Source organism: Chiloscyllium plagiosum, unplaced genomic scaffold (genome assembly GCF_037043375.1).
Source record: "Chiloscyllium plagiosum isolate Xiang-an unplaced genomic scaffold, Cpla_swu_hap1 HiC_scaffold_27, whole genome shotgun sequence".
Taxonomy (NCBI): domain Eukaryota; kingdom Metazoa; phylum Chordata; class Chondrichthyes; order Orectolobiformes; family Hemiscylliidae; genus Chiloscyllium; species Chiloscyllium plagiosum.
This window is the reverse complement of record NW_028270165.1, coordinates 7619595-7643588: the sequence shown is the minus strand read 5'-3', so window position 1 is coordinate 7643588 and position 23994 is coordinate 7619595. Positions and strand designations below refer to the sequence as shown.

Below are 23994 nucleotides of genomic sequence, written 5' to 3'. Positions count from 1 at the left end.
CTGAAATCCCTCATGCAGCCAGATAGGTTTAGGTGTGTTTAGAGGAAAACTTCATTCAAATCTAATCTAATCTAATCTTAAACTAAATACGTGTACATATATATATATATATATATCAATATGCCAATCCTTTCAATGTGGCTCAGTTCCATGAGAAACTACACTTTTAATTGTGAACATGAGGAAAAAAATAATTTTTCAGGGGGCAAACTGCATACGTGCCAAACTGAGGGAATACACAAGGAAAATACCCAAAAGAGAGATAGAAAGTATTTGAGCACCTTTGCAGAATCTGCTCCCTGTCTGGATTCACTCCAGTTGCTACAAGTAAACCACCTGATGAAGGAGCAGTGCTCCAAAAGCTAATGCTTGCAAATGAGCCTGTTGCAGTATCACCTGGTGTGGTGTGAATTTTAACTTCGTACACCCCAGTCCAACACCGGCATCTCCAAACCGGGGACATAGTTCTTTGAAAGTTGCATCATTGGTAGACAGGGTGGTGAAAGAGGCGTTTAGCACACTTTCCTTCATTGTTCACACCATTCAGTGTAGGAGTTGGGAAATCACGTTGTGGTTGTGCAGGATATTGGTGAGACCACGTGGAGAGGACTGAGTACACTTCTGGTCGCCCCATTGACGACCACAAGTTGTCGGGTGACCTTATTTCTATTTATAAAGTCGTGGGGTGTGTAGGAAAGGTAAATATCACAGGGGGAAGAAAGGGGGGCTCTCCCCTTTTTAACTTCTCTTGGCATTCAGATACTGAAATCCTGTCAGTAACAGCATCGCCAGAGAGCATACTGCGCATGCTCGTCGGTACAAGGATGAAACAGCGCATGCTCCTCACTGCACGCAAAGCACACGACGCGACTTTCTTTTGGTGGGCCAATCAGGAGTCTTGGAGGACCGGAAGGTGAGTGGTCCTCCTGCTAATCAGTGCCTTCCTATTATCTGAATGCAGAAGTTGGAACACGAGCTTCGGAAGCTGCTGCTCTGTCTCTGAATGAAGAGTGAGTTTGTTCCAGACTGCAACCTCCCTACTCTGTCAACCATCTGTGAGTATGGCACTCTCTTCTCAACTCCTTTTCCTTTTTTTTCATTCTTGGATTTAATCTTTGACTTCCCTTTCCTTTCGGTTGCTGCTAATGAATGCACGCCGTGGACCGATTCGGGAAAAGGTTTTCATAAACAGAGAGTGGTTCATGTATGGAATGAATGTCCAGAGGTAGTGGTGGATGCACGTACAGATGCAACGTTTAACAGACATTTGGATAAGTACCTGAGTAGGCACGGTGCGGAGGGATGTGGGTCAAACACTGGCAAGTGGCACTAGTTTAGTTTGAGAACATAGTCAGCATGGAATAGTTGGGCTGAAGGGTCCGTTTCGGTGCTGTCTAACGTAACTGTTCTGTCGTGGTCTTAAAACCATTGTCTTGCCTTCCATTTTAAACGTGCATCCAACACACAAAGTACTCAAAAAAAACACCTCAACCACACAAATTAAATATCCACACTTTGTTCAAAAATCAGGCGAACTCAACCCAGGCATCAATGTGGACTTCAATAGTTTCCTCATTTCCCCTTCCCCCACCTCACCCTAGTTCCAAACTTCCAACTCAGCATTGTCCCCATGACTTGTCCGGACTTGTCCTACCTGCCTATCTCCTTTTCCACCTATCAACTCCATCCTCTCCTCCCTGACCTATCACCTCATCCCCTCCCCCACTCACCTATTGTACTCTATGCAACTTTCTCCCCACCCCCACTCTCCTCTAGCTTATCTCTCCAAGCTTCAGGCTCTCTGCCTTCCTTCCTGATGAAGGGCTTTTGGCCGAAACGTCAATTTCAAAGCTCCTTGGATGCTGCCTGAACTGCTGTGCTCTTCCAGCACCATTAATCCAGAATCTGGTTTCCAGCATCTGCAGTCATTGTTTTTACCCTTATCCTATCCAGTCATTTCTGCTGGTGGATGAGACCAGGCCTCAAGTTAAGGGGAGTAGATTTTAAATTATATTAGATTACTTAATGTGGGAACAGGCCCTTCACCCCCAACAAGACCTCCCCAACCCCCTGAAGAACAACCTACCCAGACCTATTCCCCTACATTTACCCCTTAACCTGACACTACAGGCAATTTAGCATGGCCAATTCACCTAACCCACACATCTTTGTGACTGTGGGAGGAAACCAGAGCACCCGGAGGAAACCCACACAGACAGTTGCCCGAGGCAGGAATTGAACCCGGGTCTCTGGCGCTGTGAGGCAGCAGTGCTACTCACTGTGCCATTTAGGACAGATGAGGAACTGCTTTTCCTGGAGAGTAGTCAATCTTTGGAATTCTCTGCCCAAGGAAGCAGTAGAGGCATCTTCATTAAGTATATTCAAGACACAATTGGATGGGTTTTCATGGTCAGGGAATTAAGGGTAGTTGGGATAATGCAGGGAGGAAGAGCTGAGCCAATGGATATATCAGCCACGATCAGCTCGGATTTCAGTTTCCCACAGAGTAAGATATTGGTCTGTTCTCTGCTCTGCTAGATTTCTGCTGAAGCCTTGACCCCCACCCCTACATCTTCTGGAACAATAAAACATTCAGTTATTCAAGACTCAAGCCACAATCTCTCTACCTGTCAACCATCCAGACACAGAGTGTAGTCCTAGCTGGGAATCAAACAAGAGAAACAGAACAAAATTATAAATAAATAAATGCTCATGCTTAATGTTTGTTCATGAGGAAGTAAACCAGAAATAGGGCTCTCCCAGGATTCTTATAGTGCCCCTCTTGAGGCATTCTCTCTCCCTAACATCTAACTATTCATACCCCGCTATGATTTACAACAATATTTACACCAACAGAAATACAACACAACACAAAATAGACTTTTCTCTGTCTCATTCACACACACATACATCCATGGGGATGAATTTGTATTTGCAGAATTATATTTGCAGAGACATTCTATTTTTCTCAAAAATGCACAATATACAGGCTGTTCAATCCATGTAATATTTTGTAAATTCCTCTTTGGAAATAGAACCAGTCTGACTCAAGATTGGGATACAGACAGACTCTGAATTCACACCTTTAATGCATTGTCAGAACTGAGATGTCACATTTTGTTATAAAACCTTATTATCTCAAGAAGATGTCTTTCAGGAAATTCCGCAATTTTCAAATGAATGATATGAGCAGCTCATACTAAAAAATGAAAAACTTAACAATCCAGGGTTTTTCAATATATCATTTCAGTGCACTGTAATGATTTTCCAACCATTTTCTGTCTTATGATTTTATACTCCACAATCACCTGATGAAGGAGCCACGCTCCGAATGCTCATCATAGTCATAAAGGTGTACAGCACGGAAACAGACCCTTCGGTCCAACTCATCCATGCCGACCAGATATTCCAATCCAATCTAATTCCCCCTGGCAGCACCCAGGCCATATCCCTCCAAACCCTTCCTATTCATATACCCAACCAAATGCCTCTTAAACATTGCAATTGTACCCACCTCCACCACTTCCTCTGGCAGTTCATTCCATACATGCACAACCCTCTGCATGAAAAGTTGTCCCTTAGGTCCCTTTCAAATCTTTCCCTTCTCACCCTAAACCTATGCCTTCTAGTTTTCGACTCTCCAACCCTGAGGGGAAAAGACCTAGGCTATTTGCCCTATCTATGCCCCTCATGATTTTATAAACCTCTCTACAGTCAACCCTCAGGCTCTGATGCTCCAGGGGTAAAATAAATGCCCCAGCCCCCCTCTGTCTGTGTAACTGGTTAAAGCTCTTTCCCATTGTCAGTTCACTGGGACACATACACTCATTCTGTGTAACCAGTAAAAGCTCAGTTCACTGGTGGTTCCTCTCTGAGTGCTTCTCTGCTCACATTAATGTCCAGTACCTTTTTGAAGCAGGTCGAATGGATTTCTCTTTCCAGATTCAACCCCCCAGTGATATTGAGTGACCCTGTCAGTTCTTGTTATGGAATTTCTTCCAAGATTTCTGTCTGCAGATCCTCCCCTTCTGATACCCTGTTAGCAAACTTGAAACAAATCAGCACTGTCTCTACCGAGTAGAAACTCTGATTATATTGTATGTGTCTGTGTGTTTAAAGTACTAACCCAGGAACATACAAATGGTAGTATTGATTTAAAATACATAGGAGACATGAGGGAGGAGATGTCAGGACCTGGCACACTCTGAACCCTAACAGGATGTTCCAAGTGGTAGTGCAAACATTTCAAAATGAAGTGGATGGCCATAGAGCTGTACAGTACAGAAACAGTCCATCTCGTCCATGCTGACTAGATATCTGAAATTAATCTATCTTATTTACCAGCACTTGGCCCATATCCCTCTAAACCCCACCTATTCACATACCCATCCATCTGCCTTCCTCATTCCCTGTTTTACTTGTACTGATACCTTTGGGGATCTCTGAACTTGGACAGTAAGGTCCCTTTTTTCCTCAGCACTCTGTAGGGATCTATTCTATATAGCTTACTTCCTTCTCTATTAAGATGAGGTGTTGTCCCTCCAATTTGCGGTTTGATTCGTTGTGGCAATAGAGGCGGCCAAAGATGGTCATGTCAGAAAGGGGGTGGGAAGGGGAATTGAAATGGGTGGTGACTGGAAACGCTAGTCGGCTCTGTGGACCCAGATATGATGCTCAGTGAACCATTCCCCAAGTTTGCGCTCGCTCTCCCCGATATAGAGAAGACCACAACTGGCAAACACATGGCAAATGCAGTACCACAATATGAAGTTATAGCCTTTGCTGTGGAAAAAAAGTAGAAAGGAAGTGCATTGTTTAAATGGAGATGTAATTGGATGTGGAGAAAGTGAGAACTGCAGATGCTGGAGATCAGGGTCAAACAGTGTGGGACTGGAAGAGCACGGTAGGTTAGGCAGCATCCGAGGAGCAGGACAGTTGGCTTTTTGGGCACGAGCCCTTCATCAGGAGTGATGTGTGGATGGACAAAGGAGCCTCAGCGTCCTTCTACACCAGTCGCTGCCAGTTGTCAGACATGTGCAGCAAGCAATCAGCAAGGCAAGTAGTATATTAGCAAGAGGAATTGAGTTCAGAAGTCGGGGTGTCTTCCTGCAGTTAGGGGGTCATTGAATATATTCAAGGCTGAGTTCATCTGATTTTTGAACAACAAAGAAGTGAATGTTTGTGGGGGAAGGCAAGAACATGATTTTAAGACCAGTACAGAACAGTTCCAGAGTCATACAGCACAGAAACAGACCCTTTGGTCCAACTTGTCCATGCCGACCAGATATCCCATCGCAATCTAGTCCCATCTGCCAGCACCTAGCCCATATCCCTCCAAACTCTTCCCATTCATATACCCATCCAGATGCCTTTTAAATGTTGCAATTGTACCAGCCTCCACCACTTCCTCCTGCAGCTCATTCTATACATTTACTACCCTCTGTGTGAAAAGGTTACCCCTCAGATCTCTTTTGTTTCTTTCCCCCCTTACCTTAAACCTATGCCCTCTTGTTCTGGGCCTCCCCTTCTCCCCACCGCAGGGAAAAGATTTTGCCTATTTATCCTATCCATGCCCTTCATGATTTTATAAACCTCTATAAGGTCACCCCTTAGCCTCCAACGCTCCAGAGAAAACAGCCCTAGCCTCCCTTTAGCTCAAATCTTCCAACCCTGGCAATATCCTTGTAAATGTTTCTGAGCCCTTTCAAGTTTCGCCAACATGTTACTGATAGGAAGGAAACCAGAATTGTGCACAATGTTTCAAATGTGGCCTAACCAATGTCCTGTACTGCGACAATACAACTTCCCAAATCCGATACTCAGAGGATTGGGAAAGTTTTCAAAACTTACAAAAGACAACCGGGAAAGAATGGAGGGAAAAACCGAACCTTTGAAGGTCAGCTTGGAGGCATCAAGGTCTCAGGACAGGGGGATGGGGATGACCCCAGCTATGGGCCACGTGTGAGCAAACGGTTCCAGATTGATTTACGATATCTGGTCGGTACAGACGAGTTGGACCGAAGGGTCTGTTTCTGTACTGTATACCTCTATGACTCTGGCTTTCCACTAATGTTTGCCATGTCAGTATATTCAATTTCTCTCTGGTGTCAGTGTTAAGACCTTGATGTCTCATTTTGCTTCCCCTTCTCAGGGATGTTAACCATTTTATTTCTGGTTGTTCCGAAAGAAGCTGTGTGGCAGGTTCATCCTGAATTGACACACAATGTATTTGCTTCCCAAAATCAGACCTGCTCACTCTCAGCAGGATCCCAATGTTGTGAAAGATATTAACTTTCAGGTGGAGGTATCCAAAATTCAGAGAGATGTCAGTCTTGATGTTTTTGCTTTTCTGCCCCTGTAAGATCCTGAATCAGCACCTTCCGGGGAATTGGTTAGAGCGGAGTGAGAACAGAGGGGGAGAGAGAGTGGGATGGTGCTTTCAATTTTGTGAAATAGTAAAATAAAAGAATATTCTGCAGAAAGTAGAATTCCTTTTTTAGAATTTCTACCCTGCACTGGCAGTGATGACTTTTTACAGCGTATTTGAAGATCTGATGGCGGAAGTTTCTCAATCAACTTATGCCCAAAACATTGACCCTCCTGCTCCTCAGATGCTGTCTGACAAATCTGTGCTTTTCCAGTGCCACATTTTTCGACTGACTCTCAAGCATTTGTGATCCTCACTTCGCTGTCAATGTCTGACAGTCACTCAGTCCACCAGGACCGCAACGATTTTCGACTGATTTCTGTGAGAGGGATCAAAGCTTTTTGGTTCCTGACTGACTGAGTATGTTTTCAGCATCAGTGGGACTGGACAAGAGACCCTACTGTTGCAGAGCACTAATTGTGGAGCGTGTAGCAGCTATACGACCTGGAAAGAGGAATTCACGACAGGAAAGGGCTGGAAATTCGATTGTGTGCTGCTGAAGCTTCATCCATGGAGAAACCCGAGGAATCCCGTCCCGTGGAGAAACCGTGGAAGTGTGGCGACTGTGGGAAAGGCTTCCGTTTCCCGTCTGCCCTGGAGACTCATCGGCGCAGTCACACCGGGGAGAGGCCATTCCCCTGCCCTGTCTGTGGGAAGGCCTTCAGACATTCCTCCCACCTGCTGGCCCACCAGCGGGACCACACAGGGGAAAGGCCCTTCAGCTGCCCAGATTGTGAGAAGGTCTTCATGTTTTTCTCTGGCCTGTTGGCCCACCGGCGGGTCCACACAGGAGAGAGGCCCTTCAGCTGCTCTGAGTGTGGGAAGGCCTTCTACTATCCCTCCGACCTGCTGAGGCACCAGCAGTTCCACACAGGAGAGAGGCCCTTCAGCTGCTCTGAGTGCGGGAAGGCCTTCAGCAATTACTCCAACCTCCAGACCCACCTGCGGGTCCACACGGGAGAGAGGCCCTTCAGCTGCCCTGTGTGCGAAAAGGCCTTTACCCGGGCCTCCTCCCTGATGAGGCACCGGCAGATCCACATGGGGGAGAGGCCCTTCAGCTGTCCTGAGTGTGGGAAGGCCTTCAGCAGTTCCTCCACCCTGCTGACCCACCAGCATGTCCACACCGGGGAGAAGCCGTTCACCTGCTCTCAGTGCGGGAAGGGCTTCACCTGCTCCTCCAATCTGAGGAGCCACCAGCATGTCCACACGGGGGAAAGGCACTTCAGCTGCCCGGAGTGCGGGAAGACCTTCAGCACGTCCTCCTCCCTGCTGACACACCAGCGGATCCACACAGGGGAGAGGCCCTTCAGCTGCCCCGAGTGCGGGAAGGCCTTTACCCAAGTCTCCAACCTGCTGAGGCACCAACGGACCCACACGGGGGAGAGGCCCTTCAGCTGCCCCGAGTGTGGGAAGGCCTTTACCCACGTCTCCTCCCTGACGAGGCACCAGCGGGTCCACACAGGGGAGAGGCCGTTCAGCTGCCCGGAGTGCGGGAATGCCTTTCCCCACGCCTCCTCCCTGCTGACCCACCAGCGGATCCACACAGGGGAGAGGCCCTTCAGCTGCCCCGAGTGCGGGAAGGCCTTTACCCAAGTCTCCAACCTGCTGAGGCACCAACGGATCCACACAGGGGAGAGGCCGTTCAGCTGCCCGGAGTGCGGGAATGCCTTTCCCCAGGCCTCCACCCTGCTGAGGCACAGGCGGGTCCACACGGGGGAAAGGCCGTTCACCTGCTCTCAGTGCGGGAAGGGCTTCCCCTGCTCCTCCCACCTGCAGGAGCACCAGCGAGTTCACGTGCCATCGCAGGGGGATTGAAGGAGTGACGGCCGAGTGTCATTATCGATTGGACTATCAACCAGGTTCCGGGGACTCCCGGGTTCGAATCCCACCACAACAGATGGCAGAATTGGCATTCGGTCAGAAATGTGGAGTTCGGAATCTAACTATGAGACCGTTTCAGGGAGGGGGAGGTGGGGGGGAGAAAGCCCCCATCTGATTCACTCTCTCCCTTGTTAGGGAAGGGAACTGGCATTGTGGGAAAGGATTTACCCAGTCTGGCCTACACGTGACTCCAGACCCACAGCAGTCTGGTTGACTCTACACTGCCCCTTCCTGGCAAATGAGCGGGGAGAAACTTACTTGGAGACAGGGTATGGGTTGAAATTGCTGAGTGAGGCAATACTTCCTCTGGGTTACGGTTTTACCAAGGATCCAATTACAAAGGGACAACTTGGTGCTGGCCAATAGTAAAGACAGTGAGGGGGGGTGGGACAGGGGAGGTGTAGTGTGTGCGCTTTCACCTTGAGCTGTTCAAAAAGCAACTGCTTTTTCTCTGCCTTTTTGCTGGGGGATCTGAAGCTGTAACAAAGTTGGGTTGCAATAAAGGTTACCTGAACTTACCACCGGGCTCAGACTCTCATTGAAAGCTTTGAGCTCCAAGAGGTTTTTGTTTTAAAGCTGCTCATTTCTTTCAGCCTCCTGCACTAAGTTTAGAACTTGGAACAAAAAACATAGAACAATACAGCGCAGAACAGGCCCTTCGGCCCTCAATGCTGCGCCGACCTGTGAACTATTCTCAGCTCGTTCCCCTACACTATCCCCAAATCATCCATGCGCTTATCTAAGGATTGTTTAAATCTCCATAATGTGGCTGAGTTGACTACCTTAGCAGGTAGGGCATTCCATGCCCTTCCCACTCTCTGCATAAAGAACTTGCTTCTGACATCTGTCTTAAATCTATCACCCCTCAATTTGTAGTTATGCCCCCCTCGTACAAGCTGACGTCACCATCCTAGGAAAGAGTCTTTCACTGTCTACCCTATCTAATCCTCTGATCATCTTATATGTCTCTATCAAATCCCCCCTTAGCCTTCTTCTTTGCAATGAGAACGGACCCAAGTCTCTCAGCCTTTCCTCATAAGACCCTCCCTCCAGACCAGGCAACAACCTGGTAAATCTCTTCTGCACCGTTTCCAATGCTTCCCACATCCTTCCTGAAATATGGGGACCAGAACTATACACAATATTCCAAGTGTGGCTGCACCAGCGTATCGTATAGTTGCAGCGTAATATTGCGGTTCCCTGGAACTCAATCCCTCTACGAACGAAACATAACACACTGTATGGCCTCTTCACAGCACTATCCACCTGAGTGGCAACTTTCAGGGATCTATGCACATGGACTCCAAGATCACTGCCTTCCTGTTATTCTTCCCAAAGTGAATCACCTCACATTTAGCTGCATTGAACTCCATTTGCCACCTCTCAGCCCAATTCTGCTAATCCATCCACCTATGCCTGCACCTAAGTAATTTTAAAAATGTCAAACCGCAGTAGTCCCAAAACAGATCCTTGTGGCACACCACTAGTAACCGGACTCCAGGCTGAATATTTTCCATAAACCACCACTCGCTGCCTTCTTTCAGAATGCCAGTTTCTAATCCAAACTGCTAAATCACCCTCAATCCCATGCCTCTGCATTTTCTCCAACAGCCTACCATGTGGAACCTTTACTGAGGTCCATGTACACCACGTCAACTGCCCTATCCTCATCTACATGCTTGGTCACCTTCTCAAAAAACTCAATAAGGTTTGTGAGACACGATCTGCCCTTGATGAAACCATGTTGACTATCTGAAATAAAATTGTTGCTTGCTGAATGATTATAAATCCTATCTCTAATATTCCTTTCCAAAAGCTTTCCTTCAACAGAAGTAAGGCTCACTGGTCTATAATTACCTGGGTCATCTCTGCTGCCCTTCTTGAACAAGGGCACAACATTTGCAATCCTCCACTCTGGTACGAAACCTGTCGACAATGACAACTCAAATATCAAAGCCAAAGGCTCTGCTATCTCCTCCCTCGCTTCCCAGAGAAACCTCGGATAAATCCCATTGGGCTCAGGGCACTTGTCTACTTTCACTCCTTCTAGAATTGATAACACCTGTGTACAACTAACCTGGATCCTTTCGAGTCTAATATCTCGTACCTCATTTTTCTCCTCTACAATATTCTCCTTTCCCTGAGTGAAGACCGATGAGAGATATTCATTAACACCTCTCCAATCTCCACAGGGCCCGCACTCAACTTCCCACTCATGTCTTTGATTGGCCCTATTCCTACCCTAATCATCCTTTTATTCCTCACATACCTATAGAAAGCTTTAGGGTTCTCCTTTATTCTATTTGTTAAAGACTGTTCATGTCCTCTCTATGCTCTTAACTCTCTCTTTAAATCCTTCCTAGCTAATCTGTAACTCTCCATCGCCTCATCTGAACCATCTTGCCTCATCAACACATAAGTCTCCTTCTTCTTTGTATCAAGAGATGCAATTTCTGTTGTAAACCCCGGTCCCCTTACCTTATCACTTCCTCCCTTCCTGACAGGGACATACCTATCAAGGACACACTATATCTGTTCCTTAAACCAGCTCCACATTTCAATTGTTCCCATCCCCTGCATTTTGCTACCCTATTCTATGCAACCTAAGTCTTGCCTAATTGCATTATAATTGCCCTTGCCCCATCGATAACTCTTGACCTGTGGCATGTTCCTATCCCTTTACATCGCTAAATGAAACCTAACTGAATTATGGTCACTCTCTCCAAAGTGCTCACCTTCCACTAAATCAAACACCTGGCCTGGTTCATTACCAATCACCAGATCCAGAGTGACCTCCCCCCTGTCGGTCCTTCGACATACTGTGTCAGAAAGCCCTCCTGCACACACACTGGACAAAAACAGATCCATACGACGTACTAGAATAAAAGCATTTCCAGTCAATGTTGGGGAAATTAAAGTCCACCATACTGACCACCCTGTTCCTTTCACTCCTACCCAGAATAATTTTGCTAATTCCCTCTTCCACCTCCCTGGAACTCTGCGGAGGCCTATAAAAAAAACTCCAAGCAGTGTGACCTCTCCTCTCCTGTTTCTAACCTCAGCCCACATTACCTGAGTAGACGAGTCCTCATCAAAAGTTCTGTCAGCCACCGTTATACTATCCTTGACTAACAAGGCCACGCCTCTCCCTCTTTTACCGCCTTGCCTGTTCTTAATGAAAGATCAAAACCCTGGAACCTGCAACATCCATTCCTCACCCTGCGCTCTCCATGTCTCCGAAATGGCCACAACATCCAAGTCCCAGGTACCTAGCCGTGCTGCAAGCTCACCGACCTTATTGCGGAAACTCTGGCGTTGAAGTAGACACACTTCAAATCACTTCACTGTCTGCCAGCACATTCCTGTGACCCTGAAATCCTGTCCCTGTCCTTCCTACTCTCATCCTCCTGTGCATTGCAGCTACACCCCCCGGTTCCCATCCCCCTGCTGAGCTAGTTTAAACCCACCCGAATAGCACCAGCAAATTTCCTACCCAGGATATTAGTACCCCTCTGGTTCAAGCGAAGACTGTCCTGTTTGTACAAGTCCCACCTTCCCCAGAATGAGCCCCAATTATCCAAAAACCTGACACCCTCCCTCCTGCACCATCCTTGCAGCCAGGTGTTCAGCTGATATCTCTCCCTATTCCTTGCCTTGCTATCACGTGGCATGGGTAACAAACCAGAGATAACCACTCTGTTTGTTCTAGCCCTCAGCTTCCACCCGAGCTCCCTGAAATCCTGCCTTACATCCCTATCCCTCTTTCTGTGGGAGATTAGAAATGTTGTTTTTGTGGATGGGTGAGGGGATGTAGTAGGGGGAAGGGAAGCGGAATTCTTGTAGCATGTAGCATACATAAGGCTACGACTTTAATGAATATAGAGGGTCTTTTAAAGAAAATAGTTTTAAGCTAGGAAATAACTTTAAAGTGTTGTAGTTGACCACAAAAAGAAGCAGCAGGGGTATTTCACAATAAAGCTGAAGTAAAGTGATTCCGCAATAAAGTGATTCCGCAACTTGTAAACTGAATAAGAAAGCGAACAGGCTCTGTTTTGGCGCGCATTTCTGCTTGATTGCAGAAGCGTCCAGTACTTAGAAGACTGTAATAAATTGTTCTTGTTTCCAAGGCTTTGTCTCAGGCTGATTGATTTGTGAGTGAGTTCTGTTTCTCACAATTGGGGGCCTCGTTACGGGATCCAGGACTCAGACCACTCGACACTCTTGGGATGACCGGGGAGGTGCACCTCGCCGATTTCGGTGATCTCCGACTCCCTTGCTTGTCGTTCGCGGTTTGGGCGAGTACGATCCGGACTGGGAGACCCTGGAAACAAGGCGGGTTAGGTCGGGCAGCTCTTGTGCGCAGGACCCGGGTCGGGAAAGGTCTTAAAGGATATATCCGGGTGACCGGGGGCAGCGGTATTTGCTGCAAGAATTGCTGCGGGATGGGGCGCACCGAAATGACCAGGTAACTCTGTGCACAGACCAAGGTCAGAAGAGAGACCTTTTATGTCTTGCCTTGGTGGTCGGGACATATAAAAGTATGGGGAATTGGCGATATATAAAATTAAGCATATGTCAATGGAAAACAGCCAGTGTCAGAAGGGCTAGTAGTTGAAGGGCTACTGAGGATGCCCTTCATAACTAACTTATGACCAGACGTCCAGATGAATATTCAAAAGCTAGAGGAGTCGTTGCGGAAGGCTCAAAGTGTCTGTGAGACACGGTGTCTGTGTGTGTGTGTGTGTGAGAGAGAGAAAGAGCTGTACAGCAACTAGAAAGTTTAACCCGTTGTGATTTGGTTTGAATGCACATTTGTTTGTTGGTGATTGAATGTTTCTGCTTTGTACCCTGGAGCTCGAGATCCGGGACTGTTTTGAATCTGATTTCTACTATGGAAATTTTAACATGATTTCTTTTAAGGTTAAGGATTTTACAGATAATGAAATAAAGTGTTAACTCCTGTTCTTTTTACAGGTCATTACTGCCTTACTATCAGTTTCTAACTAATCTCTTTTATCCTTCCATAAAAGTGATTTATGGAGAACAGTTGAAGTCTCAAAAAGCATATAGTTAGTCAGATTAATCGGACGAGTAATGTGTCTAGTCAGGACCCTGAAGGGGGTGTGGAAGAAGGTGACACCGGACCTCGTTAAGATTAATTAAATTAGCAACAATGGGAGGCACGGGAAGTTGCCTGGGTAACGATCGATCTGTAAATAACGTTAAAGGGGAATATATTTCACCCGACAGTCCTTTGGGGAGAATGTTGGGAAATTGGGAACATAACTCCCGGACGCGGGGGAAACATAAGGCTACAATGGTAAACTATTGTTGTTTTGTCTGGACTAGAGAAAGTATTAAGGCGCCTGGTATTTTTTGGCCCAAATATGGGTCCGATGAGGATTAGCTGTGTCAAGATCTTAATATATATGTTAATCGGAAAGAAGCGGACAGTCAAAAAGAGTCCGGTTATGCGGTTTGTTGGATAGGGAGCGCGGGAGTAAAATTATGTCCCATGAATAGGGAGGAATCAGGGAATGAACAAGGGAAGCCACAATGGGATCCTTTAACGTGTTTGCCGCCCCCATATACTACTCCCCGGAACGAGCCTCCAGCTCCCGAAGTAGAACTGAGTCCAGACACAGAAATGGGAATGGACTCTGAACTAAAAGATGTAGAACCTGGGGGGGGGGGCAGAGTCACTCGAGCCACCACACGTAAAGGAGGGGCAGAGATAATGGAAAATGTAAAATTATGTCCCTTATGAGAGGTTCTGATTGGGGAAGGTACAATCGGATATATAAACGCTCCCTTAACGAGCAGTGAAGTTCGGGTCTTTACAAAGGAAATGAAAAGTTTAATAGAGGATCTGGTTGGATTAGCCGAACAATTAGAGCAATTCCTAGGGCCTAATTTATATACCTGGGGAGAACTAATGGCAATGTTAGGAACGTTATTTTCAGGGGAAGAACGAGGTATGATTAGGAGAGCAGCTTTATAGGAATGGGAAAAGAGGCACCCAGTTGGGGAAGAAGGGGCCCCAGCAGAACCGAAATTCCCAAATGTTGACCCTCAGTTGGAAAAGTGTTTGGGAATGGATCTCGATAATCATTTAGCACAGGGACTCTTAAAGATCCAGTTTGTCACGAAATCATGGCCAGACATACAAAAGAAATTACAGAAATTAGATGGATGGAGTGAAAGACAGATGGAAGAGCTGTTACGTGAGGCACAGAAAGTGTATGTGAAAAGGGAAGACGAGAAGCAGAAACAGAAAGCCAAAATGATTGGAGGCAGTAGAAGAAATAACAAAAAGGAGACTGGGGTCAAGGGATAACAGCAAGGGTAGGGGAGGACACGAAAGACAAGGGTCAGATACCTGGGAAAGGCGGCAACAAACCAGAGATAACCACTCTGTTTGTTCTAGCCCTCAGCTTCCACCCTAGCTCCCTGAAATCCTGCCTTGCATCCCTATTCCTCATTTTTTTGTGTGGTTAGCATTGCTGCCTCACAGCGCCAGAGCCCCAGGTTCAATTCCCCCCCCCCGCCGCGCCTGCGTGGGTTTCCTCCCACAGTCCAAAGACGTGCGGGTCAGGGTGAATTGGCCAAGCTAAATTGCTCTGTCGTGTTTGGTGACGGGGAATGGGGCTGGGTGTTTTGCTCTTCGGCGGGTCGGTGTGGACTTGTTGGCCCGAAGGGCCTGTTTCCACACTGTAGGGAATCTGATCTAAAGTTCTGGAATTTATATATTGATGAACTGAAACCTGCAACCCATTCTAAAAGATGAAGGACTCAGCAGCGGTCCAGGTTTGTTCCAAATATTGCATCGGTTGCATGACACTGTGATGTTTTGCTATTAATTCTGTGTCTTATGATCCTGCAGCACAGCTACCCGCAGAAGGAGCAGCGCTGCAGAAGCCAGTGATTCCAAATACACCTGACTGGGCGGGGTTTACCAGGAGGGGCGGGCTTTAGTCTGGTGGAGGGGTTTACGATCTGCGTTCGGAAGGGGCGGGGCTTACGCGTCGCTTGGTGGAGGAGGGGGCGAGGCCAGGACCAGGGGGCGTGGCCATCCCAAAGCAGGAAGTGTGCCCGCGGCCCGTTTCCTCCGCTGGAGCCTCGGCTGTAGCAAGTAATGTAAACCTTTATCAATATTTCCTTTTACAGTTTGTATCTAATAACCAGTAATGGCTACTCAATATCATCATAAAGTCCCAAAATGCAATTCATGTCAATCCATAGCAGATAAGCACAAAGAGTTAATTTTCTACGGGATTCAACAGCCTCAGCACTAAAATGGTCTCACAAGGGAACGGCTGTGAATGTTATCACTTGGTGTCCTGTTCACACAGATTCACCGATGCTGAGGCAAACGTTCTTAATTGCCTCACAGCATCCTGTTATCACTTGGTGAGCCCAGGTGTCCCTATCTTTAAGTTCTCTCCTCTTTCTGAGCCTACCTGCCGGTTTATTTTCTAGTGCAGTAAATGTATTCAATAATTCAGCATTACATTTTAATCTGAATGTTTAAAGACAAGTTTTAAGGCTATAGACTTTCTCACCCAGATGCCCACACCCTCATTCCTCCCTTTGATTGCACCGCGATCACTGAAAGAGAAGGCTAGTCCAAACGAATGCCCTTCAAGGTGGTCCAGCCATCAACATCCTGCAGAGCGGCACCACCATCTTCGCAGCTCATCTGGTCATATTTATCATCGCCATCGACACGTGTGGGTGAGCCATCAGATCGCAAAAGGAGCATCTTCTGGGGCAAATCTATATCACTAAGGGACCTCATAAGCATAGCAATTAAATACCTAACAATACCAATACCGACAAACAGACATAGCTAAATTGATAAACCAATTGTAACAACAGCCCGATCTGCAGTTTCCCCAACTGGTCCCTTCAGTCATTCTGGATCTCTGCTTGAATCTTAGTAATATTGCCAGTGAGATCGGGAATGCACATAGTGCATTTATCTTGGACAATGGTGCAGACCTCATCCTCCCGGGCGAGTATATAGTCTAAGGCAAACCGATTCTGCATAGAGTAAAGACACAGGTCTTATAATCCCAGTTTACTCTGTTCCAGAGCCTCTTTAGTCTTATTTCCTCGAATGGTCAGGCCGCAAAAGAGGGAATTGCGGTTCTTTTAACTTGTCACTCCTGCTGATCCTTCCAACCTCAGGGTACTCTGGATTCCCCAGCCTATCGGGTGTCCTGTATTGTCACGCAGCCCCTTGGGAGCCTTCCAGTTGGAGCAAGGTTGGCTGAGACCGACCGCTGCATCCTCCTCAGATGGAGGTTCCATCGACTTGTCCACTGGCCAGGACAAGGTACTGTTGTGGGAACAAGGGCTCCGATGGTGACCTTATGAGGGACATCTTTGCCATCCAGGACAAGGAAATTGGTAGCTTTACCTTTACCCTAAGAAATAATAGTCTGGTTTGGTGTATATTAGGGAGAGTTTGTCAAAATAGGTTACTGAAATGTTACAGCAGGGGGTCTGGTCAGATTTACAGGAGTAAAGGGTTGACGTTTTAGATTAGATTACTTACAGTGTGGAAACAGTGATGAATAGATTGGAATCGGAGACAGGGGACAGGCAAGTAAGTCATCTCCCGATAGAGAGGAGTAACATACTACTGCCTCTGGGGTGAATAGCGTTCTGTGGGCCTGTATAAATACGTTGTTTGTGGATTGAAGAGTTTCCCCTATCAGTCCACACTGCCCCACCGAAGCGCAACCCACCCATACCTCTACACATCTACCCCTTACCTAACACTATGGGCAATTTACCATGGCCAATTCACCTGACCTGCACATCGTTGGACTGTGGGAGGAAACCGGAGCACCTGGAGGAAACCCACGCAGACACGGGGAGAATGTGCAAACTCCACACAGTGAGTCGCCTGAGGCGGGAATTGAACCCGGGTCTCTGGCGCTGTGAGGCAGCAGTGCTAACTGCTGTGCCACCGTGCCGCCCACGGTGGCAGAGAGGAGTCACTTGAGCGCTGTAAAAATGGGTCAAGGGATTCGAGCACTCGCACTGTATGGGAGACGATGGTCCTCAGAATGCTGTTCCCATTGGGCTCTCCCTTAGCTCTATTGTACATGGTCTTGGTGACAGTATCAGATTCTGAAAAGAGAAAAGGCCTATAAATGCGCAAGCGAAGGGTTCTGTTCCAGGTCCATGTGCCGCATAAGGCCTGCTGTACCCCAGCCAGTGTTACACCAGCTGTTTGTATACACAGACCCGAGGTACTGGAAAGTGATATTTCTCTTCACGGGGTCGACAGCAGGAAGTCTGATGAATAGATTGGAATCGGGGACTGGAGACGGGGCAAGTCAGTCATCTCCCGATAGAGAGGAGTAACATACTACTGCCTCTGGGGTGAAGAGCGTTCTGTGGGCCTGTATAAATAAGTTGTTTGTGGATTGAGGAGTTTCCCCTATCAGGCTTCCCTTTTCTCGAGTCGGCCCGTCCTACAAAAAGGGATGATGTTCCTGGGCATATTTACCATAATAACAGGGTTGATCATTTTTATCTTCACTCAGCTTGCGTCTGCAGGTAAAATCAAAAAAACATGGTAACGACATGATAACTCTCACTGATTTCTACTGTTCAGATGGACCATCTGGTCTTTCTGATGTAAGAGTCCATTGCAATAATCAATCTTCATCACGTTGCACACGTCAAAGGCGTCTGGTCCGGTGCACTGGACGACATCTCCTCAGCATGGGTGGTGGATAATCTCTGATCATTCCTGGTCGCATCCATAGTTAGTGGCTTTCCCCATCAGGATGTTGTATGTGGTCAGAAAGGTGAGGAGATAAGTGATTCCCCACATGTCCCTCCTCTTAGTTCAAGTATCTGTAATAAGATTAACATTAGAACAACAGCAAGATTCAAAACCCAACTGGACAGGGTCCACTCCTTTTGTTGAGATTCCAGGATTCTCTCCTCCTCTTCCCCCCTTTTGATTGGTGCGTTCAATCAATTTACAACAGTGCAGTTGGACCCAAGCTGAGCGCCCAGCAACTGGGACCGCCGTAGGGGTGGGAAGTAAAACCTGGAAGGGGCCATCCCAACGAGGTTGGAGACCTTTGCCAGTCCAGTTCTTGACGAGCACCAACGAACCAGGCTCTACCCGTGACGAGGCTGAAAGGGAGGGAACATCGCTGTAAGCCGCACGCTCCTGGGAGTGAAAGGCACGCATAACATTGGTTAGAGCAAGAACATAACTAATGATTGCTTTGGTCATGTGATGGAAGTGGACTGTGAAGGGAGCCGAATCGTTCCAAGGGGTACGGAGGCAGTGACCAGAGAAACTCTCAGCTGGAGACAGTTCTGTCTTGCCCACAGACATGGATCGCATCTGGAATAAGGCCACGGGGATTAGCATAACCGGGAGAGGGCAAGTTTAGTCTTGCATCTGGTTAAAACATTCAACAACGCCGGCCACCTGAGGATGATAAGCACCATGCAGTTGCCGACAAATACAAAGCTGGGAACAGAGTTCTCCGTTAATATTACCGACAAAGTGTGGTCCATTGTCCGAGCAAATGCAGGCAGGTTTACTGAAGCAGGGAATTATTTCCTTAAACAAAATCTTCACCACAGTCTCAGCAGTAGCATTAGGAGGAGGGTAAACTTCAATCCACTTACAAAAGACATCAGCAATAAGCAAAACACATTTATAGCAACTCAACTCATTTCTCCAACTCAATGAAGTCCAGTTGAAGTGTCTCCAAGGGACCCTCCAGCAAGGGAGTTCTCATAGAGATACTTGAATTAAGCTGTGGGGGATCGCCTACCCATGGACCTGTTTGATCACGTACAACATCCTGATCGGGAAAGCCACTGACTGAGTATCAATGCAATCTGGAATGATCTGAGATTATCCTGGTGTCATTTGGTGCACCAGATCAGACGCTTTCAACATGGAGTCGCTTGAGCGATGGCGTGAGCTGCCAGAGGAAGTGGTGGGTGCTGGTACGATGACAAGTTAAAAGGTTCTTGGATGGGCATATGAATATGAAGGGTTCAGTTGGGTCAGGGCCAAGTGATGGCAAATGCGACTGAAGTCATAGAGATGTACAGCACAGAAACAGACCCTTCGGTCCACTCCGTCCTTGCTGACAAGATAGCCAACCCAATTTAGTCCCAGCTGCCAGCACCCGGCCCATATAGGGGCCAAGTGATGGCAAACGTGACTAGATTAATTTAGGATATCTGGGCAGGTTGGGCCAAAGGGTCAGTTTCCGTGCTGTGTGACTCTAATTGTCTTCAGTGGAAGCAGAAGTGTGGTTGTGAAGGCTGGACTTTCAGAGCATGTTTTGCCCTGACTGGGAGCAGAAGAGTTTGACTGAAGTGTGTCGGTGTTGATGCCTTGATGTCTCATTTTACTCCCACCTTCCTGGGGTCGTTAACCATTTTGTGTCTGGTCCTTCCTCAAGAAGCTGCATTGCAGGTTCACCCTGAATTGACACTTTTTTTTTGCTTCCCAAAATCAGACATGCTCACTCTCAGCAGGATCCCAGTGTTGTGAAAGATATTAACTTTCAGGTGGAGGTATCCAAAATTCAGAGAGATGTCAGTCTTGACATTTTTGCTTTTTCTGCCCCTGTAAGATCCTGAATCAGCACCTTCAGGAGAATTAGATAGAGCAGAGTGAGAACAGAGGGGGAAGACGGTGTGGGAGTGCTTTCAATTTTGTGGAAAACCAAAAGAAAAGAATATTCCACAAAATAGAATTGCTTGTTCTGAATTTCTACCCTGCATTGATTGTGATGACTTTTGTAATCTGTTTTTAACAGTGTATTTGAAGATCTAAAGACTGAAGCTTCAAAATCAACAGATGAAGGGCTTATGCCCGAAACATTGACTCTCCTGCTCCTCAGATGCTGCCTGACCTGTTGTGCTTTTCCAGCGGCACACTTTTCGACACTGACTCTCCAGCGTCTGCAGTCCTCACTTTGACATCAATGTCTAACAGTCACTCAATCCATTGGGACCGCAATGATTTTCAACTATGATTCTGTGAGAAGGAGCAAAGCGTTTTGGTTCCTGTTTGAGTACGTTTTCAGCATCAGTGGGACTGGATGAGAGACCCTACTGTTGCAGCGCACTGAGTGTTGAGCCTGAAACAGTTATACGGCCTGGGAAGAGGAATTTACGGTGGGGAGGGGCTCCACACGCATTTGTGTGTAACTGAAGCTTCGGCCATGGAGAAACCCGAGGAATCCAGTCCCGTGGAGAAACAGTGGAAGTGTGGCGATTGCAGGAAAAGCTTCTGTGTCCCGTCTGTCCTGGAGACTCATCAGCGAAGCCACATTAGGGAGAGCCCGTTCCCCTGTCCTGTCTGCGGGAAGGGCTTCAGCACTTCCTCCACCCTGCTAACCCACCAGCGGATCCACACTGGGGAGACGCCCTTCAGCTGCCCCGAGTGTGCAGGAAGGCCTTCAGCGATTCCTCCATCCTGCTGAGGCACCAACAGGTCCACACAGGGGAGAGGCCCCTCAGTTGCCCCGGGTGCGGGAAGAGATTTACCCAGACCTCCAACCTGCTGACCCTCCAGTGGATCCACACAGGAGAGAGGCCCTTCAGCTTCCCCCTGTGCGGGAAGGGCTTCACCAGCTCTACAAACCTCCAGAGGCACCAGGGAGTTCATGTACCATTGCAGGGGGATTGAAGGCACGATGGCTGAATGCCAGTATCGACTGGACTACCAACCCAGTTCCAGCGGCCCCGGGTTTGAATCCCACTGCAACAGAAGGTGCGATACAGGGTATGGGTTGAAATTGCCGAGTGAGGCAACACTTCCTCCAGTTAAGGCTGTACCAAGGATCCGATTACAAAGGGACAACTTGGTGATGACCAATAGTAAAGAAGTGAGGTGGGTGGGGGGGGTGTAGGTAGCGTGTGCGTTTTGACCTTGAACTGTTTAAAAAGCAGCTACTTTTTCTCTGTCTTTTTGCTGAGGGGGTTTGAAGCTGTAACAAAGTTGGATTTCAATAAAAGTTACCTGAAATTACCCCCGGCTCAGACTCTCATTGAAAGCTTTGAGCTCCAAGGTTTTTGTTTTAAAGCTGCTCATTTCTTTCAGCTTCCTGCACTAAGCTTCCAATGTGGCGTATCAGATGGATCAGTGAATGAGCAGCCAGTTTCGTTAGAAATTGTGAATTTTTCAGGAGTGCATAGTGTGTCATTTCATCGGCGTTGTAAAGTTTACTGGCAGCATTGGGAGGTGTGGGCTGTGCTCACTAGAAATGATGTGGAGGAGCCAGTGGTGGACTCGCCTGGATGAAGTTAAAAATCACACACCAGGTTATAGTCCAACAGGTTTATTTGGAAGTGTGAGCTTTTGGAGCACTGCTGCTTCATCAGGTGGCTGTGGAGCAGGATCATAAGACACAGATTTTATAGCAAAAGATCAGTGTCATGCAACTGATAGGATATATTGAACAAACCAAGATTGCTGTTAAGTCTTTCACCTTTTACAATGCGTTGCAGGTTTCAGTTCATTAATATGTAAATCCCAGAACATCTTTTGATTCACATTCTCAAGATGACTTAAGTTTTTTTTTAAAAAAAAGTGACAACTCAGCCCAGTCAGCCCCGATAAAGGTGTGAGGTTCGAGTCTGTCAATGTCCCAATTTTGAATCAGACTGGTTCTATTTCCAAAGTAGGAATGAATAAAATATTACATGGATTGACTGCCTGCAGACTGTGCTCTTTTTGAGCAAAATTGAATGTATCTGCAAACATAATTCTGCCAATACAAATTTGCCCAAAAAGTGATATGTGAGTTTATGCATGAGTGCACATAAGAGTGTGATGGAGTATATGCCTGTGAGTGTGTTAGGGGTGTATGTGTGCGTGTCTGAGAGAGCACGTGTGTATGAGAGAGGGTTCGGTAAAGATTTACCAGGATGTTGCCAGGACTGGAGGGTTTGAGTTATAATGCGAGGCTGGGACTTTTTTCACTGGAGCACAGGAGGTTGGGGAGGTGACATTATTGAGATTGATAAAATCATGAGGAGTGGAGGTAAGGTGAATAGCAAATGGCTCTTCCTTAGCATTGGGGAGCTCAAGATAGGGGGCATATTTCTTGAAAGTGAGAGGAGAGAGATTTAAAAGGAACCCGAGGGGCAACGTTTTGACAGAGGGCGGTTTACACGTGGAATGAACTTGCTGAGGATGTGGTCAATGCAGGTACGTTTACAAAGTCTAAACGACATTTGGATGGGTACATGAATAGAAAGGTTTAGAGGGATTTGGGCCAATCGCAGGCAAGTGAGGCTAGTTTAGTTTGGGAACCCTGGTCGCCATGGATGAGTTGAACCAAAGGGTCTATTTCTATGCCCTTCTGAACCAGAAGTGATCTTATTGAAACCAGTAGAATTCTGAAAGGGGCTTGACAGGATAGATGCAGATAAAATGCTCCTTTTGGTGGGAGTCATAGAATCCCAATAATGTGGAAACAGGCCATTCAGCCCATCTATTCCACACTGGCCCTCTGAACAGCATCCCACACATACCCACCCCTTTACTCCGTATTTCCCATGGCCAATCCACCCTAAGTTTCACATCCCTGGTCACTATGGGTAATTTAGCACAGCCTATCCACCCTAACCTCTACACCCTAATCGGTAAATTACCTTCTCAAAAATGTAATTTAAATGTAGAGCTTTTCTCTAAGAAAAATGTTAGTCGAACACAACATTCGGGCGCAGACAGAATTCACACTTATTGTTAGAAAAGCTCTGCATTTGAATGACATTCTTGAGAAGGTAACAAAAAAGAAGTTCTGGGATTAACAAACCAAAGAGCAGAAACCTATTCTAAAAGATAAAGGATTTAATCTAAAATTGTTTGATGTGTCACATTTCCATGACCCTAGACTCCTTTGGATATAAATTGTGATCATGATCTCATTCTCCACAACTACCTGATGAAGGAGCGGCGCTCCGAAAGCTAGTGCTTCCAAACAAACCTGCTGGATTATAACGTGTTGTGTGATGTTTAATTTTGTCCATGGGAAACACATGAGTTGTGGGACTGGTAAGAGTTCTTATTTTGTGATCTTTTCCAAGTGAAATTTCTCCTCTGTGCAGGCACGGGTGAACAGTTTGTTTTTGTGCTTTGTGCGAGATCGGGCTAGCAGCTTTTAAATCCTTATGTTAAGCAGTTCAAGTAAACTGTCAATCAGCAATTATATTCCGAGAGTGGTACTTCCAGCTCTGGTAATCCTGTTGCATTAACAGAGAGGGAGAGGTTGTCACATCTAAAGAGCAGACAGAAAGGTTATTTCGCTTGTTGAGTCGGTACCTCACTCAGATGAGACTGGATACTGCTTTTAATGGATTATAATTAAATGCTACAATGGAACACCTTAAATTCAAGGAATTTTGAAAGGGCAAAGGAACAGTAACTTTGAACAGAGATGTTCTTCCATTTCCAACCTTGGTTGAGCCAAATGAAGCATTTTTACTGATGGCTCCATAATCATGTTCCTGCTGGATTTTTTTCAGGGCAAACAATTTCTGGTGGGAGAAATTCTGCATCCTGGGAAGGTGGGGAATTGAAAAAAAAAGCTGTTGAAAGCTTTGAACTGTGGGCTCATGAGCTCTCGTGGGAGCAGTGCATTTGCCAAAAACATTTCGGAGGAATTCGGTTT

At 46.8% G+C, this 23994-nt stretch overlaps 2 protein-coding genes across 6 annotated transcripts in view; one reads left to right on the top strand and one right to left on the bottom strand.

Moving 5' to 3' along the window:
- The window catches only part of LOC148142996 (endogenous retrovirus group 3 member 1 Env polyprotein-like), a 512937-nt gene that overhangs the window by 451292 nt on the left and 37651 nt on the right, over positions 1-23994 (bottom strand). Inside the window, exon 3 of one of the 5 annotated variants that reach the window (XR_015751067.1) lies at positions 15954-17875. The exons of 3 other annotated variants lie outside the window; for them this stretch is intronic. The gene's annotated coding sequence lies outside the window, so the exon portion shown is untranslated. Of the gene's footprint in view, positions 1-15953; positions 17876-21150; positions 23883-23994 lie in introns of those variants that run through there. One more of the 5 variants, XR_015751069.1, reaches the window with a different exon arrangement.
- Positions 989-9935, top strand: LOC148142997 (uncharacterized). Its single transcript, XM_087973929.1, has 2 exons — positions 989-1055; positions 6539-9935. Exon 2 carries the CDS (start codon positions 6938-6940, stop codon positions 8240-8242), a length of 1305 nt encoding a protein of 434 aa, XP_087830055.1. The 5' UTR covers positions 989-1055; positions 6539-6937; the 3' UTR covers positions 8243-9935.

Excerpts from the sequence above, each read along its gene's own strand:
- LOC148142997 (XM_087973929.1), top strand. The coding sequence starts at position 6,938 with ATGGAGAAACCCGAGGAATCCCGTCCCGTGGAGAAACCGTGGAAGTGT.